General features: G+C 51.7%; 1 protein-coding gene across 1 annotated transcript; it reads right to left on the reverse strand.

Moving 5' to 3' along the window:
* Window positions 1-15,044: 15,044 nt before the first annotated feature.
* BCDIN3D (BCDIN3 domain containing RNA methyltransferase) lies at window positions 15,045-19,390 on the reverse strand. Its single transcript, XM_008494410.2, has 2 exons — window positions 19,192-19,390; window positions 15,045-17,159 (listed from the first exon to the last, which is right to left on the reverse strand). The coding sequence occupies exons 1-2, from the start codon at window positions 19,366-19,368 to the stop codon at window positions 16,560-16,562; spliced, it is 777 nt and encodes a 258-aa protein (XP_008492632.1). The 5' UTR covers window positions 19,369-19,390; the 3' UTR covers window positions 15,045-16,559.
* Window positions 19,391-19,661: the final 271 nt, after the last annotated feature.

Consider the following 19,661-nt stretch of genomic DNA (forward strand, 5'->3'; position numbering starts at 1 on the left):
GCCATGCCAGGGCCTGGCACACTGCAGCAAGGCAGCAGCAGCTGCTGCTCCAACACACTCCCCACCCAGCCCAAATTCCTCTGTATCCCACAAGGCTGTCAGAGGCCTGGAGAAAGCCCCACCTGGAACAAAATGGCAACAATAAGGTTGGCCATTTGATGTTTGCCCCACGTTTAATCTCTCGGAAGCCCTCCAGGAGCCCCGGTGTGCGGGGGTAAAAAAAGGGTGGGGAGCAGCCTGTGTGGGATGGCAGAGGTTTCAGTCTGGGGAAAGGCAGGAGTCAATACTCATTCCTCAGCCCCTCCTAACCTGTTTCCCCCCTCTCCACACACACCAACTGTGCTACAGCATCACCCAGGGGGAGGCCTGGGTAAGGAGCAAAAGAGCAAAAAAGGGAAAAGCAGCAGCTCTGCCCAGAGATGGGGACATGAAACTGTTCCCCTGTCCCTGCCTGGCAGGAGGGGGGATGCTCCCCCCCAGCAGGTCTCAGCGAAGATGGGGGATGTTCCTCTGGAAAGTTCATCAGGCTGGGAAAGGCTGGCATGTCCAGAGTGATTGCCACCAAGGACTGGTAGGTGTGAGCTGGTAGGTGTGAGCTGGGGTCCATTTTGCTGAACAAAAAGGAAACCAGAAAGGAGGTCAGGTCAAGTCACTGCTGGTGACAAGGGCCACGAGTCTGTAGCTCAGATCAGGGTCTGTCTGCACCAGGCTTTGTGTGGTCTAGAGGCCATTGGCAGCCTCACCCCCCATCATCTTTGCTCTGCACAGATTCCAGCAGAGGCTGAGGCAGCTTCCAGCTCTGGAACCTGAAGAGCACACCATGGGGCTGCAGACCTTCCTGCTTGGCTTTAGCCTTGCTACCAGGCCCTGCTAGCACAGAAGACCATCTAAACATCAGCAAGACTTGGAACAGGGCTCAGTTTGGTGTCTACTTGAGAAGTAGAATTCAGGTACTAACATCCCTGTATCCCTGCATCCCTTCAGCAATCTCCCCAGGAACAAACCAAGCACTGAGGGTGCATCTGAGGAGGTGACAGAACGCCCAACACGAGTCCACTCTCAGTAAATGGAGATGGTTCAGGCCCAGCTCTGCTACCTCCCAGCTCCCCAGATCCTCCAATACCCAAGTTCACCAAAGTCTGGAGGTTGTGCAGCCTCCAAACCTGATGCCAGCACATCACCGAGGGCCTGGGTGAAGTGGGGCAGTGCCCAGCATGTAGGGCAGGCAAAGAGAGAAATTTGAGATTGCAGGTTGGAGAAGGTGACTCAGAGCCAAGGATGGGCAGCTCCAGCTGCCAGAGCTGCAAAACTCCACTCTCCACCCTCCCGGCACAGAACCCTGGAAGCTGCTGACCGTGGGAACTGGGATATCACAGCAGACCAAGCCAGGGCAAAAACGTGGCTGTTGCTGAGAGATTAAAACTGTCCATCTCTGCAAGGCAATGACTTAACCAGAGGAGCAAAACCCGAGCTCAGCAGGTCTGGGTGCTGGAGATTGGTTGCTGAGCCTGGCAGGAGCCCGTGGCCGTGGGCCAGGTATTCATAACATAATGGGAATGATGCTCACCCACTCCTTGCTGGGGCCTGCGTCTGTTTGCAAGATTTCAGAGCCACACCCTTCAATTCAGGGCTTTGGGGAAAAAAAAAAAAAAAAAAGCCAAAAAAAAAAAACAACTCAGCAACTGGGGAGAAGGGGGAGAAAGAAAGAAAGAGAAAGAACCACTTCAGAGCTGAGGAATCCCAGATGAGTCAGGGTGGGGGCTCTGACACAGGAAGAAAACAGAGATGGAAAGGGGAGCAGGGGCCTCTCTGGTCTGCAGCACAGCAAGGGGATCCTGCAGAGCCCCCTCTGAGCAAAGGGCCCCTCTGAGCAAAGGTCCCCCCTGAGCAGAGCTCACAGCATTCAGCTGCCCTGTGCAAAGTGGGGCTGCTGCCACCACTGCTCAACTTCTGCTCCTGGAAATGTTCCTGCCCATTTGTTAGCATCAGCAACCTGGTGTGCAGACTTTAACACCCCTCTGTGGCACTGAGGTCACCTCTAAGAGTCCCCCAAAGCTCTTTTAGTCTCTGACATCTCTCAGGCTGGGGAGAGTCAAGTGCAGCACTCAGCCAGCAATCTCTGCCACCCCACCAACACCCACCCCTTGGAGCAGCCCCACACTCAGACAGGAAAAAAAGTTCACCCTTGTAAAAAAAAGGGAATAGAAAACATCTGGAGCTTGGTTTCTAACTCTTCCAGAACCTTTCTGGGCAGCCATTTAGTGACCTGTCAGCTCCTTTTGTGCAGGGTAAGTGCAGCAGGGCTGGAAGACAACGCACCAAAGGCTGTTTTGGAGCCTTCTGTGTGGTTTTCAGGGTTAGAAATACACAGCAAGGGGGAAGGTAATGCCAGACCAGAACCCCTCTAGACTTACACCTGCCTGTGCCCCTGACCTCAGCTCGGTGTAAACCCAGCATTCCCTTAGCAGTTTGGGTAACTGGGTAACTTCCCTGCACTCAGTTTATTCCCCCAGTACCAAACTCTCCCAGTGGATTTCAGGTTTTAAGTTGGTTAAGTTCCAGTTTGTGAAATCAGGGCAACATGGGAGAAGAGCTGGCTGCCCTACTTCAAACCAAAGCTCAAGCCTTCCCACCAACAAAACCCACTCAAAAACTGGGGAGCCCCCAAATCCTTACAACCAGACAAGGAGCAACAAGTCCAAATGTCCTTTTTCTCTCAAAGCACTGGATCACAAGGCAACAAAAAGAACCCTGCAGTTACCCTTAGCCTTGAATTTCTCCAAGGAGAAGCCTGAAATTTAAAAGCAATCCCCCCTGGTTTGCCCCTCTGAAGAGCCAGACCCAAGCTGGCACCAGACAATTCCTTTGTACCCCCAAACCCATTCCTGCTCAGCCCCTTGCCAGGGCTTTTTCCAGCTGAGTTTGGAGCACAAAAAGTGGTGTAGAGGCTCTGGATGAAACAGGGCTCCATCAGTACATGTTTCTTCCCAGCCAGCCAGTTCATGCTGATGGTAAGGAAAACCTTCAGGACTTGTTCTGACCTGAGCACTGACTTCAGTTCTCCCAGGAGGAGTCACCCACGTGCATCTCTGCAGGTTACACAACACGTGTTATCCAGGGCAACTGGGACAAGTTGGATCCAGAGAAAAAAGTGGATCCAGAGAAAAGCCCCTGAGCCTGCAAAGTCCTGGGGGACCCCAGTTTGGGCCAAGACAGAGGATTTGGTGGTGGCAGGAGGGAATGGCAATACAAAATGCCTGACTGTAAGCCAGAAACATGAAAATTCCACTTTGTTGGAAGCTTCTCTCTTCCTTGATGAGATCTTAATAGAGTCAGAAGCAACTAGGGCACATCTTTGAGTTTTACAAACTAGTCTTTGACTACAGCAATGCTTCAGCCTCTGCACTGCTTAAAAACCCAGATCACAAATGGGAATTGCCTCTTGGCTGCATCTTCTATTCCCCACCTGGTCAGCATTTCCATCTCTCCTTCCTACAGCAGGCTGATCCCTCCCAATCCCATTGCCAGCCCCACAAGGAAAGACTCTAAAGCAAAGAAAACAACCCCAAGCAGCTTGTCTCTGCTTCTCCATCCATATCCTCCCAGCTGCACAAGGAAAGGCAGCATCACCATAAAGGCTCATGTGGCTCCTGAGCCTCCTAACCCCCAGAGCTCTGATTCTGAGATCAATCTCTGTAACTGGAGCAGGTACTGGGCAGAGGACAGAGGTGTTGGGATCAGCACTGAGGATGCTGCTGTCCACTGCAACCCAAACTTCAGCCTGACCTCCTACAGCATCACCTTGCTCCTGATTTCAGCTGCCAAGCGTTGGCATCTGCCCTCCACTGCCAGCTTAAACCCATGTGGAATAAGCAATCATTTGGAGGAGTGTTGGCTGTCATATTATAGTGGGACCAAACTCCCTGCAGATTCTCTGGGAGCTGGAGTGGGCCCCTTGGGGAGTGACTTTTGTGCCAATTTCTCTGTAATTTACTGAGAAGCCTGAGTTTTCTGCCAAACCATCCCCAGCCACGCAGGAATGGGGTGGGGATGCTTGTGACATGGAGTCTTGGATCCCTTACAGATCCCACCCAGCTCTGTCCGTGCTCACCTTTTAGTGCTCTTGTTTCACAATAACACCAAGCAGAGAGCAATTCAGAGAGCATGAGTTAAAAGCAAAACAGACTGCAGGGAGCAAACAGGCACGGAGCAGAGGGAATCTGCAGAGCTACCATTCCCAGGACAATCTGTGCCTGGGAATGCAGCAATCCGAGGCTGCCCCTGGAGCTGCTCCTGGGTGCACAAACACATCCCTGGGAGCACCCTCTGAGGCTCCCTGCTTGGCTGCAGGGACTGTGTCCAACTTCAGCAGTGCCACCACTTCCCTGGAAACCTGAGGAGAGCCCTGGCCTGGCAGCAGAAAAAGGGGAATGGCTGTTTGGAGGCAGAAAGGTCTCTGAGCAGCCTGGCCTGAGTTTCCTCTGGCAGCATCAAATTCCCTTTGCACCTCCACCTGCTCAGCAGAAGGGACAAAACCATTCCCACTCACCAAAAAACAGATACAGGATTTGTGCTGCCTAACCAGATGGATTCAGCCTTAGATTCCTGGGAGCTAATCCTCTGTACACCACCACACCTTTCCTCAGCAGGTCCTCCTGTCTGTGTGGCAGCTCAGCTCACTTTCACCTCCCCCCCCCCCAACACCCCTGGTTCTTCAGTTCATCTACCCTGTAAGAAAAAAAATTACAACTCTTTCTACTTATTTCCCAATAAACAGCTGCTTCTTGCAGAGCAGAACAGACATGCTTAGTGCATATCTACACGACTGCCCCATTCCATGCTTATCAGCAAAGCAGCCTTGCAGAATCACATCTGTTTAGTCTGCAGTGAGATCAAATCTCATTCCAGATGGGGATCTACGTTTCCCCAACTGGCCTTGATCCCTCCAAGCCACTATTCCAGCTTTCCACCTGAACCCCAAAGACCTGAAAATTTCAGGGGATCTTTCAGATCCAGAGCCACAAACCTTGCACTGATCCCTGGTGAGGGACCCAGCCCCACAGAGCAGTGAAAATTCCAGTTCTGAGACTGGGGAGAGTTTGGGATGGTGGCGAGGGATTTTTTGGGATGTGATAGGACACAGGGGAATGGATACAAACTAGAGGAGGGGAGATTTAGATTGGAAGTTAGGAAGTTCTTCACCATGAGGGGGTTGCCCAGAGAGGTGGTGGGAGCCCCATCCATCCCTGGAAGATTTTAGGGCCAGGGTGGACAGGGATCTGAGCAACCTGAGCTGGTGGGAGGTGTCCCTGCCATGGACCTGGATGAGCTTAAAGGTCCCTTCCAGCCCTGAAAATTCTGATTCTTTGAGTTCCCAGGAAGGGTCAGTTACTCACAGTGCCCAACTACACCCCATGGACCATTCAGGGAAGGGCAGAAAGGCCAGAAGGGACTTTGGTATTCCTAGGACAACAACAGATCCAGCTGGGAATGCTGGGGCACAAGCAGCCACCCATGGGTGCCCCCCAATCCACCCCATCTCCCAGCACACACCACTGGTGTCCCCAGCCCATCTCCCAGTCCACCCAGTGGTGCCCCCCAGTCCATGCAGGGGCTGTGCTGGTCAGGAGAGGGATGGGGGCAGGCAGAGAGCCCTGGGGCTGGGAAACCTCAGGAGACAGAGCCAGCTCAGGCTTCTTTTTCCACCTGGCTGGGAAAGGAGAATGCAGAGGTTGGGCCACCCAGCCCCAGAGGGCTTTGTCAGCAGAGTTTGCAGGAGGGGGAAGGCTCTGGGCCCGCCTGGCGCTTCCCTTTGTGCATTTGCTGAGCTCTGATCTTGCAGCGTCCATTGCCGTGGGGAAGGAGGTGGCTCCAGCCTCTCCTGCCTGGGTTTTGTGCTGGAGCCAACCTCGCAGCCTTCAAAGCTCCCACCTCAGCAATTGTCAGACAAGTGCCTGCCCGCGACGTCTTGTCAGGGAAATGCCAACCTAAGGGAAAGGGAAAGAGCTCTCTCGCGGGTGGGAGATGCTCAAGTTCTGCCCTGTTTTGGGGGACAGCTCAAGTAGCCCCCTTGCCTTTCCCCCAGCCCTCTCTGCCATCCCCGGTGTCCCTCAGCTCTGCCATCTATGCCTCTGCCCCACACCAGTTCCTCTGATGGGGAAGGAAATGAAATGTTCACCCAGCTTCTCCCACAGCCAACTGGGATTTCTGCAGACTGAGCTGGGTGAGCTGCTCCCTGTGACCTCCCTTGGAGAGGTCTGGTGGCCCCTCTGCTATCCCAGGGAAAGCCAAAGCCTTTAAGTTGCCCTTAGACACAGGAATTGCAATGGGAATTCTGTGGGCTCTGGAATCAGAGCAGGGAGCTGCAGGGAAGCAGGATCTGCATCGAGTGGTTTCCCCACTGCTGACAACTGGGAGACAACTGGGGACCATCACCAGTGTGATACCTCAGCTCCATTGCACCTTAACCCCAACATCCCATGGTTCTTCAGTTCCATCCTACCCTGTAAGAAAAAAAAAATCGAATTTCTATGTTTTCCCAACAAACAGCTGCTTCTTACAGAGCAGAACAGACACGTCTAGTGCATAGCTACATGACTGCCCCAGTGGGTGTGCTGGGAGATGGAGTGGGGACACCAGTGGGTGTGGCTGGACTGGGGGCACCAGTGGGTGTGCTGGGAGATGGGATGGAACTGGGGGACACCAGTGGGTGTGGTGGAGAAGGACTGGGACAGCAGTGGGTGTGGTGGGAGATGGGATGGACTGGGGGGCACCAGTGGGTGTGCTGGGAGATGCCTTGCAGAACAGAAGTGATTTCACCACTGGTGGTTTCTCCACTGCTGACAGCTGGGACCATCACCAAAGCACTTCTACATTTAGCCCTCTGGAAAGCTCAGGTCCCCCCTGGCAGGTGCCTCCTCTCCTCCCAATCCCTGCAGACACACTTGCACATTCCCACCAGGAGCAGCTTTACTCGTGGCTTTACAAGTATTTACACACTCCATAAAGCCTTCTTTTGCCTTGCAGTTGTGCAAGCTCTTTGTAAATCTTTATTACTCTTCCTTTTGAACCTGGAAGAGAAGCAGGCCACCTCTACCCAATACTCTTCACTGCAGTTTATAGCTTACAACTCCTTAAAAAGACGTTGTTTCCCTCTCCCCTAAACATCTACCCCTCTGAATCATGCTCTGCACAATGCCTGGAGTCAGCACATCACACAACCAGCTGGAGCTGGTCTGTGGAAAAAAGCAGAGACACACATACAGCCAGAGCAAGGAACCAGCCAGGACCTGCAGCCTTGGCAAAGAGCAGAGCAAATTTGCTGGTGACAGCACCAGCTAGAAATGCAGATCAAGAGAGAAACATGGAGAAGCAGAGCAGCACTCTGCTCTCCACCTCCCCCAAAGGCAAAGATCAGTATTTGGGACACTAAATAGTCACCTGGGAAACTTGCACTGGGGGAAAAAGGCCTGGCACAGGCCTGGTTTTCTCTTTGCATGATGCTATTTGTTAACCTACAGCTCAGGCAAACACATCCCTTGGCCTTGGGAATTCCCCCCCAAATCAGCTTTGCACTGATGTCATCCAAGGTCAGATGAGATTCCTGCTTTCAGCATTGAGAGTACAACCTCAGGAAAACAGAGCTCACGAAAAAACAAACCAAACCAAACCAAAAAAACCCCAAAACAACAACAAAAAACCAAAGGCCAGGGGTACCCAGGAATATCTAATTTAATTCCCAAGCCTCATCCATATTACTCTTCTTTTCTTCCTCCCTTGTCCTCCAAAGCTGCTACAAGGCTCACCATTCCTAGGAGGTCCTTTCACTGAACCACAATCTTTCTGCCTGTCTCTTTTCCATCTTTTCCATCTGCCTTTGCTGGACATTCCCATCCTCTCAGGTCCAACACCTCTGCTCTCACCCAGCTTTTCCACCATGGCAATACTTGAGCACTGCACAGAAGGTCATGGAAGAAGCCAAAGCATTTCAGGAGGTCCCACAAGGTTTTTTGGGGCCAAGGTAGGGCAGGTGCTGTCACTGTGGCTTCCCTGACCCCAGGACAAAGTTGTCCAAAGGGATGATCTGCAGTGGGCTCAGGGATCCAGGGCAACCCATAAGCAGTTCTCAGGTGTTCATCCTGAGTAAAAAGTGTGGGTATTTTGAGGAAAAGACTACAGATGTTTAAGTAATGGGTTAAGATGTGGAGTTAAAACTCAGCCTAAGTCAGTCAGGAATGCACTGCAGGTCCTGCTCTAGGGGCTGGAGGACAATAAATAATTCAGCATCTGCCCTACTTATCCACCTGGACACCAGGAGTCAGTGCTGGTCAAGCTGGGAACGTCTAGCAAAGGCAGTGATTACTCCAGCAAATCATTCCCAGGAAGTTCAAGAGCCCTGGCTCACACACATTCCTGAAAAGCTCTCAAAACTTCCCAATATTGCCCCACTAACCCCCTTGGATCCAGGCACTGCTCAGTTCCCTGCAGGGAAGGATCTGCCCAGGTACCACCTCAGCACAGCAGATTCAGGAGGAGGGGGAAGTTCTCCAGGTAGGAATTGCCAGCAAAGGCCCACACTGGGAAGCTCCATCCATCCATCCTGGGCTCTTTTTTCCTGCTCAGCCTGTGTCACCTGCTCTGAGGGGACACAAAGACTCTGGCTGTGTTTGTTAAAACCTTTGGATTTCATAGAATCACAGAATTGGCTGGGTTGGAAGGGACCTCAGAGCTCATCAAGTCCAACCCTTGATCCACTCCCCCCGTGGTTCCCAGCCCATGGCACTCAGTGCCACATCCAGGCTCTTTGGGAAAGATCTCCAGACACGGAGAATCCACTACTTCCCTGGGCAGCCCATTCCAATTGCCTGATCACCTCTCCGTGAAGAAATTCTTTCTAATCTCCAACCTAAACCTCCCCTGGCACAACTTGAGACCCTTTGTGCCCTCTTGTCTTGCTGAGAGTTGCCTGGGAAAAGAGCCCAACCCCCCCCTGGCTCCAACCTCCTTTCAGGGAGTTTGCAGAGAGTGATGAGGTCTCCCCTGAGCCTCCTCTTCTCCAGCCTCAACACCCCAGCTCCCTCAGCCCTTCCTCACAAGCAATTCTGCTGGATCCCTTCACAGCCTCCTTGCTCTTCTCTGGACCTGCTCCAGCACCTCAATCTCCTTCCTGAGCTGAGGGGCCCAGAACTGGACACAGCACTCAAGCTGTGGCCTCACCAGCACATAATTCCTGCATAAAGGGTCAGGGAGTTCTTCCCCAAGATGCAACCAAGGATCTCTTCCCTCATAGCCACCCCACAGATGAGATTTTTTTCCCCTCATCTCCTTGCAGGGATCTCCTAGGAGGTAACTGAGATTAAAGGGAGAAGCAGGGAAGAGCTGAGCAGTCTCAGGGGCAGGCAGGAGAGGAGCCGCCCTGCTCGACTTCCTTTTGATCTCCAGAGAGAACACCATGGAGCTGCCCTTCTCTTTTGATGTGTCACCCTCCAGCTTGTTCCCTTCCTGCCTGTTGCAGCATGACTGCTCCTGGATTTCAAGCTGCTGGGGTAACAAAGCTGAGTTGCAGCAGCTTCAGTGTGGTTTGCCAGACTTCAGAGTCTCAGGTTTGACCCCAGGTGTGGAGATGAACTGAGAAGGCCAAGGAGGGACAACACCCTCAGACTCAGCTCGAAATCCCTGTCACTCATGCACAAGGCACATAAATTGCTCGTGGAACAACCAAACAAAAATTAATAATGATGGACTCATCAAGTACTCCACACCAGAAAACAGAGCAGATTCTCAGTGCCATGTCTAATCTTTACCCCACTGTGTGGCCAAAGCCCATTTGGACTTTTTATAAAGGGTCTGTAGCAATGGAACAAGGGGCAATGGCTTTAAAGAGGAAGAAGGGAGATTTGCATTAGAAATTAGGAAGAAATTCTTTGCTGTGAGTGTGGGTCAGCCCTGGACCCAGGTTGCCCAGAGTAGCTGTGGCTGCCCCATCCCTGTTCCAGCCCAGGTTGGATGGGGCTTGGAGCACCCTGGGCTGGTGGGAGGTGTCCCTGACCATGGGGGGGGGTTGGAACTGGATCAGCTTTAAGGTCCCTTCATCCCTTCTAGCCCAAACCTGTCTGAGATTTTATAATTCTACAATTCTGACTTAGATGAAGGGGGTTTTAATCAATCACAAAGGCTCTTATCTGAAGTGCATTCTGCTGTGGAAACCCAAGATTTCTCCTTGGCTTCCCTGCTTCACAGTAAGGGCCTCAGACTACATGGAAGCCGTTTAGAAAGCTCTGCCAGTCTGAAAACTTTATCACTCAAAGTAAAACCTTCTGCTCCAGGTCAAGCCATTCTGTGAAATGTTAGGTTGCAAGTCAAGATAGAAATCCAGACAGCTGATAACAAGCACTTTATAAAGCCTCATCTACAGCTGATTGAAACTCAGATTGTCTGATCATAACAGATCAGGTTTGCAAAGCATCTTTTATTCACTCAAGAGCTTATCACACCAGATACCAGGTTATGCTCCCCAGTGACATAAAGAGGGCAAGGCTGCAGGTCCAAGAAAAGGGGCATTTTACCCAAGTTCTGCAGCCAGAAGTCTAAGAAAGGAACCCAAACTTCCCAACCCAGAACAAAAGTCTTTCTAGACTTGAGCACCTTTGGTTCTTGTCAGAGCTTTCTAAGCATCTGACCCCAGACCATGACCCTGAGCTTTCTTCTTCAAACCCAAGACCCCTTCAGAGTTCAGACTTAGTGGGGTGACCCAGCTTTAAGGTAACAAGGACATCCCCACATAATGAAATCCAAGAGACTCAAGCTTGAGCTGATAAGAGAATTGGTGGCAAGACTTCTGTCTGTAATGCTCCAAGGATTTTTGTGGAAACCAAACCTCCTGCCCATGTTAACACCAGTGAACCTCAGGAGAAAACAGCAACAAAACCCTGAAGACTGAGGAAGGAGCCCAGTGCAGGACAAACTTCCCACACTACCAAGAGACCATTCTCACCAAGGCATCAACCTTAACCCACATCCATCTCCACAGCCAGCAGGGCACAAGGAAGTCAGCAGCTGATCTTTTGGATCCCCTTTGGCCTCCCCCAACCTACCAAGCACTCCCATTGCCTTCTGCACATGCTCTGAGTCAACCTCAGACTCATCTTGGATTTGTGGTTGCTTTTGGCCCCCCAACTCTGCCAAGCTGGTTGGGTTCCACTTCCATTTCCTCCAGGCTGGCTCCACTTCCTCACACCACCAGCTCACCTAAAATAATATAAAATAAAATAAATAAACCAATTCTTTGCAAGACAACTAGTGCACACCTGGTACAGAAAAGATGTGTTTGGTTTGGGTCTGTTCTTTTCTCAGGTTTCTACACTGCAAGAAACAGATACTCAGATCTCCATGGGGTGAAACCTTTCACTTTTCTCCTTTAATTCATAGGCAGCAAAGTGCCAGGAAGAACAAGAATGAACTTGCCCTCAGCTGAGCAAAGGAAATCCAAAACCTGCAGCTTCTGCCATCCAAACTCGTGGTGACAAGTTGCTGGGTTTCCAGCTAGGGGAAGCTGCTCCTGGGAGCAGACACGTTGCTGCCAGCAGCTCTCAGCTCCTAAACTTGATTCCTCCACTCTTGGGCTGGTCACACACTCTGGGGAAAGTTGAATTAAACCATTTTTAAACCATGGCACCAGTTAGAAATGCTGATGAACAGTGTCTGCAAGGCTGTCAATACATCCCTGCCTAAGGAGGGAAGCAGACAGCAGGGAGATTGGTGCCTCCCACAGTCATTTGCTCTGGCAGCTGTCAGCCTGAAACTGATAAAACTGCTGCTCTTTCACTGTATTTACACACTAAAGCTTCTCCCAATGAATGCACCCTTTGTACTCATCCTGCACAAGAATCTGGGAAACAGAGAAATGTCTCTTACTCTAAGCAAGCAAGAATTAAAGTTAAGAAAAATTAAAATTAATTAAAAAGGATCTCATTGTCTCCACTGAAATCTTAATTCCTACAAAGGTTGGAAGCAACTGCAGAATCATCCAGGAACTGGAATCTCCAATTCTTAGCCCCAATTTGAGCCTTGGTTATGTGGGATTAGTGCTTTCCCCCTCCTGCCTTGACTTTTCTGTCCAAGGAAGGGGGATAATTAGCTGTGATTTGCTACGCAGCATGGCATGAGACTTCATTAGTCAGACCACTTTGAAGGACTGGTACCTAATTAATATCTGCAGTGATTATTATGAACAATGGCTCAGCTCACAGCTGATGATACAGCTCAGCTCACCAGGACTTTTTCATTCTCCAAAGTGCTGTGCAAATACCCAGCCAATATTCCACATCAGAAACCCCCACAGCTGGGGGTGGTTATCAAAAAAGCTGAGCAAGGGCTGAAGGAGCCCAAGGAACAATCCCAAAGCACAGAGCATGGGGACTCCTCACTTGCTGCCAGGGTGGGATGAGGCAGCAGTTTGACAGCCCCATGGCAGTGCCCTGCAAGGGGCTGGGGTCTGTTTGGAAATGCTCAGCAGTGTGTGTGCTCTGTGCAGGTCCTGAACTCAGACAGCTCCTGGGAGCAACCAGAGTGTTGGAGCTTGAGGTGTAGAGCAAGTGAAGACTTCTTAACTCACCCTCTACCTGCACCCAAATAATGTGGCTTGCAGTGCAGGTCAGGTGGCTACAAGTGCTGCACCCCAGCCCAGCCTGATGCTGGGTGCTCAGCACTGGGGACACCACTCTCTGGACTCACAACCAAGTTGCCCAGGTCCCCCGAGCTCTCCCAGGGTGACCACGTCCAGGACTCAGACAAGCCAGGGGCATCTCCATCCCTCCTGGTCTACGATGAACCCCAAGCAACCAGCTCTGCAACAGGGAGAAGTCTTGGCTTTAGCCCTCATCTTTAATTTCCTTCTGTCCTGCCTTCAGGAGACCTGGGAACACATTTTAGCCACATTACAAAATGCAGAGATTATTAAAAACAAACAAAAATAAATTTCTCCAGAGCCTTATTGCAGCTGAGATCCACAGGCACTGTTCTGCTGCTGCCATGGAGCTGGGTTCCCACCTCCCCCATCTCCCCACAGCCTCCTGGAAAGCACAAGCTGAAAAAGAAAGAGAAGTTTTGGGTTTTTTTTTCCTGTCTGCAAAGGCTCCATTGGGAGCTCCTTAGCACTTGAAGAACTGCAGAGATCTGTGTTGATGTTACTTGGAGCTGTATTTGGGGCAGTATCAAAAGGACAAGGAACCAAACACACTGCTGTGCCCAAGCCAAACAGAGCTGGGTTTGGAGCTCTGCCATTTCTGAGAAAGTGAAACATATTGATATGAGCAATTTAATAGAACAGACTTGAGAAACAGATAAGAAGCCATCGTGGTGTTACAGCCCCACTGGGCTGGTTTGCAGGTCTGTACATGGCCAGTAACAGGCTGGAAAAATAGAAGGAAAAAACCAGCCCACAGTCTTTCAACATGCAGCAGCCCCAAAAGATCCCCCAGACAGATACTGATCTGTCACTCAGTGCCTGAGGAACATAAAACAGGGTCTCTTGAAAGGGGGAGGGCATTCCAGCCAGGAGCAGGGAATGTCAGCCTGGCTGTAACTCCCCAGCTTGTCTCCTTTCCACCGTAAAAGTTTCCACAGGTGTGTAAATCCCCAAAGGAAAATGAAAGGCAAGAAACCCTGCACAGCCTTTAAAACCTGAGCGTGGAACAGATAAACCCCAAAACCTCTTTTAAAAATATTTCCAAGTAGAAAATTGCAATAATATTGACACAACCCTACAGAAACATCCCAAGGGGCAGAGCTGGAGGTTGCACGATGCTCCAGTGCCATCAGCTGCACAGGAGAGGCAAGAGCAGCTCAGCAGGAGGGAAGGGGAAGCTGAGACAAGGGGGAAGCCAAGACCCCCCCAGTCTTGCAGCTTCCCCCCATGTCAGCATGTCAGGGGAGGTGCTTCATTAGCAAACAGAAATGTTATTTTATTAAGAAGCTGCAAGAGAGCTCGGGCACTTGGGGAAAAATAAAATAAATATCCATGGCAAATTGCTTCTCCCTTTCACTCCCACAAAGAGTAAAACCAGCCCAGACTGAAGCCTTCTTTGAAGAAATTAAGAACCCCCAGCACCAAGGAAAAAACATTTGGCTGCAGCTGAGGAGCTCTCAGGACTCCTGCTGGGAGTCCTCACCATTTTCTGCCTGGCAGAAACTTCAATTTCTGTGAAGATCCTGGGGGGATTTCTGTGACCTTCCTCAGTCCCTTCAAACCCATCAGACACTTTTCTGACAAGTCCATCCCAGCAGCATTCCCTCTGGGAGGCTGTGCCCAGCCAGCACACTCACACTTCACTCTTCCAGCTGAGCTCACTGGAGGAAACCCAAAGCTTTCCTTTTTTTCTCTCCCCCCTCTGCTGCCACTGGGTGAAGAAACAAACAGCAAAGCCAGTCAGGACACGAAGCCAAACACCATCCAGGTTTCTCTCTGGGAAGCAGATCTGAGAGGCAAGAGCACCTCCTGGAGGAGATGTCCTGGAGGAGATTCCTCCTCTGCCCTCCTCTGGAATGGAGCTCCCATGACACAGCTCAGGGCCAGACCTGAGCTCCCTGCACAGGAAGGGAGGAGTGGAACTGAGAAATGGAGAAGTCACCGGTTCCTCACTTACCCATTTTTGCCTGTCAGTCATTTCTGCATGAGGTTTTTAATCTGTTTAGACAACAGAGGAGAAGTGTGGCTCTTACTGACTACCAGAGCTACCAAACCATGATGCTCTGCATGAACCAAAGCTAATGGGGCAATTAAAACAAGAAAAAAAGGAGTTTAGAATAAGCTATTTTTGCTCAACTTTTCTTTCTGCTGTAGATTTTACTGAGACAAACAAACAAAAAAACCACAACCCAGTGAAAGTTCTGATGTTCTCACCATAGCCAAACATTCCTTCAAGCTTACCTACATCTCCTCTGGGCTTGTAAATACCACAAAATTATCAACTCAGCTACTTGGGGCAGCTTAGGTGTTGAAAACAGTGAACAAAAAAGATTAAAAAACCCAATGCAGTATTTATGATAAAATTATTTTTATTTCAAGGACATTATTACAAAAAGCCCTCACTCTGACAGACACATAAATAAACACACCTCTCTCTCCACAGAGAGCTGACACCACCTCCAAACCTCCAAAACACACTCCAGACAAGCTCCCTCTGCAGAGCTGCCTGGGTCACAGCCTGACCAAAGAATATAAAAATAGTCTGGGTTGGAGGGGACCTTGAAAGGTCCAAACCCTCCAACCTGATCTCAAGGGTTCCCAGGGATGGGACATCTCCCACCTCCCTGGGCATCCTGTTGATCAGACAACCCCTGCAGTGCTCCAACTCACTTGTTAAACCACATTTTGTGTTTCCCAAGAGCCTTTTGTTCAGACATGACAAGCAGCAGAACAAACAGTGCACTGCATTGCTCCACAGAAAGGTTCCCTTTTCCTTGAGAAAGTCCAGGGACAAAAAAAACCCCAAATCAAACCAAACCAAACCAAACCAAACCATGTTCTCTGTTCTTCCAGGCTGTTCTTGGTACATACAGACAACACAGATGTAGGAATTTTGATTTCAAGAGCACTTTCTAGGCACAGGGATCTCAGAATTCACAAGGCTGGTTAAAACTGCCACCACATTTTGCAGGTGGCTGTCCCAGTGACCAGGAGTCACAATGAGCCCCTGTGGCCAAGGCAAATGGCACCTGGGGGACATTAGAAGGTCAGGAGAGGTTCTCTTCCCCCTCTGGTCTGCCCTGGTGAGGCCACATCTGGAATACTGTGTCCAGTTCTGGGGCCCCTCAGTTCCAAAAAGAACAGGGAACTGCTGGAGAGAGTCCAGAGCAGAGGCACAGAGATGCTGAAGGAGTGGAACATCTCCTAGTGAGGAAAGGCTGAGGGAGCTGAGGGTCTCTGCAGCTTGGAGAAGAGGAGAAGACCTCATTAATGTGAGGGTGACCTCATTAATGTGCTATGGATTTGTAAAGGGCAAGTGTCAGGAGGCTGGAGCCAGGCCAAGGACAGGGGGCAATGGGTGGAAGCTGGAGCACAGGAGGTTCCATGTAAATACAAGAAAAAGCTTTTTCACTGTGATGGTGACAGAGCCCTGGCACAGGCTGCCTGGTGAGGCTGTGGAGTCTCCTTCTCTGGAGAGATTCAAACCTCACCTGGACAAGTTCCTGTCTGTCCTACCCCTGGTGATCCTGCCCTGGCAGGGGGGTTGGAGTCAATGAGCTCTCCAGGTCCCTTCCAACCTCTGACATTCTGTGATTCTGTGAAAGAAAAACAGAAAAAAAACCCAGAACCACATAGAAGTTACTTGCCTCAGGCTCTCTAGAGGCCTGACCCCAGGAGGGATTTAGGAATTAGAGACTGGATGTGGCACTCAGTGCCACAGTCTAGTAACTGCAGCAGTAGTGGATCAAGGGTTGGACCTGATGATCTCTGAGGTACCTTCCAACCCAGCCAATTCTATGATTCTATGAACTTCTAGACCAAGGAGCAAGCACCTCCTTGCCTATGAACTCAGGGATCCGAGGCCTTTCCTCAGTCACTGCTCCTCTCCTGAGCACCCCCTGCCCTCGCCGTTTGATTTAAAAAGCAGGAGCCTCCTGTCCCAGCTGGTGCTCCCAAAGCAGCACACCAGCTCCATGGCACAATCCTCTGTCAGGATCTGGGTTATCCTCTGCACCATGTCCCCACTGATCCCCAGGGAGCGGAAGTGATCGAAGTCGCTGCGGCCCAACCTGCGCAGGCGCCGCGCGGCCGCTCTGTAGCACTTCCAGGGCTGAGGTTCCAGCAGGAGGTACCTGCAGAGGGAGGAGAGGAAGGAGAGGAACTCCCTCAGCCCCCTGTCCCCATGATTCAGGTGGATCCACATGGTCACGGACATGCAGAACCCGATGTCAAAGGAGGAGCGGCCGAAGCGGTGCAGGTGGGAGCCGAGGAAAAGCTCCCGGGCCCTGCAGTCCATGATGTCCAAGTGGGCAAAGGATATGGAGCCAGGGAAGGGACTGCACTGCTGAGCCCTCTGGATCAGCATGGGGTCAATGTCACAGCACAGGAGGTTCAGATCCCTTCCGGGTTGGTCGGGGTTGCCCTGGCTCTCCTGAAGCCCCAGGAGATGTTTGTACAGGGCCACGCTGAGCTCCTGCAGGAAGGGAAACAAAAGAGGGGCTCAGGGGACTGCAGGGCTCCAGCAGCTCAGCACCAACCCCCCCCAGGATCCCACCCGCAGCAACAAGGCCCAAGCACCAGCTCAGAGCTGAAGTTCAGAACCATTTGCTCACCAGAACCTTCCTTTCTGAAGCAAAAAGCAGCACGAGAGCCCTGGCTTGGAGAATCCCAGAATGGTTTGGGTTGGAAGAGAGCTCCAAGCTCACCCAGTCCAACCTGTGACCAGCACCATCATTTAACTACTAAACCCTACTAACTACATGTCTAACCCTACCTAAACTACATGTCTCTAAGGTCCCCAGATGTCATTTAAATGTCTCCAGGGATGGTGACTCCACCACTGCCCTGGCCCATCCCAATGCCTGACAACCCTCTCAGTGAAAAAATGTTTCCTGACATCAGCCTGAACCTCCCCTGGAGCAGCTTCCATCCATTCCCTCTGCTCCCATCCCATCCCTCAGGAGCAGAGGCTGCTTCCCTCCTGGCTCCAACCTCCCCTGAGGTGGTTGAAGAGAGCTCTAAGGTCTCCTCTCAGCCTCCTCTTCTCCAGAACCAACAACCCCAGGAGTTCAACCAGAGACTGGAACTGAGCCAGGCTCACCCCAGACTTGGGCTTTGCTCCAGAAATGGAGAAAGATGGGATTTTGTGGTAGGAATCTCAGTGGATATCCCCATCCATCCTGAGGGTGAAGGCTTTCCAGACTTCCTCAGGTGAGCCTCAGAGTTCCCTGGTGACACTTAAAACATTTAGAGCAAAACATCTCTGCTGCTGCTGCTAAACGAAGCCATTCCCTGACCCGACCGGAGCATCACAGGAGAGCTTGGCTCCCAATTCCCTTCCCGAGTGCGCCACGAAGTGGCAAAAGGATTCATCTTCCTTTAGAGGAGACAACAAAACTCCGGAAAGCCCAGGAGCAGCAGCGGGCAAACACTGGCATCTAGTGGGGAAAGTCTGAACATTTTTCACCAGACCCGTTCTACCACTCGGCCTGAAATAGGAGCTCAGGTTGTTCCCTGCTCAACGCCCCAGGCGGCTTTTCAGAGCGGGAATTTGGGGAGGAGAAGCCTCAGGAACAGCAGCAGCTCTGGTTCGCAGGCAGAATGCCTGAGTGAATAATTAAGGCTCAGTTAATGCAGTGTTAGAGTTTCCATCTGGGAAATAATAATAAATTGTTAACTCTTTAAACATATCTAAATGAAGCAGTGCACCTGATGCACGAGTGCTTCTGTGGCAAAGCTGCAAGCTGAGGAAAAGCCACGGGAAAAAAAAGAGCAGAATTAGGGAAAGAAAGAGAAGGAACTGTCAAAATTCTATAGGATTCAACAGCTCTGTCAGAAACTCTCCCAGAGCAGTGCCCAGGATTCTGGTGCCATCCAATACTCCAGAATTCACAACAAAAGATGGTTTCCAGCTTCAGGCTTCTCCAGTCCCCTGCTCTCAGGGCATCCCGGGACACTGCAGGCTCAGGCTCCAGAGGCAGAGGGCAGAGCCACCAACCCACACCCACCCAGGCTCTGAAACCACCTCCAGCACCACGGCCCCTGCCCAGCCCTCCCCTTGCTCTCCCAGGAGAGCTGCAGAGGGAGCTTCACCCCCAGCTCTGCTCTCCTCATTCCACCCCCACTCCCACGCTGCTTTTCCCACGTTTTGTCTCCTCCTTTCCCGTCACTTCCACCCCTCCCCAGGTCAGTGCCCCCCCCACTGCTCCCCAGGACTCCAGCCCACAGCTCCCACCCACTCTGTCCCATTTCTCCCCAGTATCCCCTGGGAGTGCTTCCCCCCGTCTTCCCAGTTTGCCCCACTATCCTCTTTCCCAGTCTTCCCAGTTGGCTCCACTGTCATCCTCCCAGGCCCTAATCCCCTCTCCCAGTCTTCCCAGTTTTTCCCACTGTCCTCTTTCCCAGTCTTCCCAGTTTGCCCCACTGTCACCCTCCTCCCAGGCCCTCACCCCCTCTCCCACTCTTCCCAGTTTGCCCCATCCCCCTGGCCCAGTGCTCCCTCTTACCCCCGAGTTGCAGCCCACATCGAGGCCCAGCAGCGGGCGGGCGGCCGCGGGGAACAAAGTCCGCAGGAGCCCTGGAGGCAGGAGGCTGACTCGTCCCTCGGGCGGGTGGAAACGGGAGTAATTCGGGAAATTCCCGTAGGGAGCAGCTCCAGACCCCTCGCTCATGGGCGCCGCCATTTTACCCTTCGCCCCGGTGCGCCGGGCGGGGACCGGGCGGGAGCAGAAGCGTTCCGGGACAGAAAGGTTCCGGCTTTTCGGGGTGAAACAAAGAATTCGTAGAGATTTTATGTAAAAAAAACCAAAAACCTGGCTGGTCTCTGTCACAGAGCCGAAGAGGGGCGGTTCCAAGCACCCGTGTGGCTCCTTCACCCCCCTCGCCATTGCCCTGTGCCTCGGCGTTGCCATGGCGACGCTGCGGCCTGGTGTGGGGCCCAGGCCTTATGGCGATCTTGGGGTCCCCCCTGGGTGGC

This window comes from Calypte anna, unplaced genomic scaffold (assembly GCF_003957555.1).
Source record: "Calypte anna isolate BGI_N300 unplaced genomic scaffold, bCalAnn1_v1.p scaffold_87_arrow_ctg1, whole genome shotgun sequence".
Lineage (NCBI taxonomy): Eukaryota > Metazoa > Chordata > Aves > Apodiformes > Trochilidae > Calypte > Calypte anna.

What these genes read in the sequence shown, in the direction of transcription:
- BCDIN3D (XM_008494410.2), bottom strand. Translation starts at nt 19,368, where the DNA reads ATGGCGGCGCCCATGAGCGAGGGGTCTGGAGCTGCTCCCTACGGGAAT. An exon ending in ATGTGGGCTGCAACTCGGGG is followed by an intron (nt 17,160 to 19,191) that starts GTAAGAGGGAGC and finishes CCCTTCCTGCAG; the next exon opens with GAGCTCAGCGTGGCCCTGTA.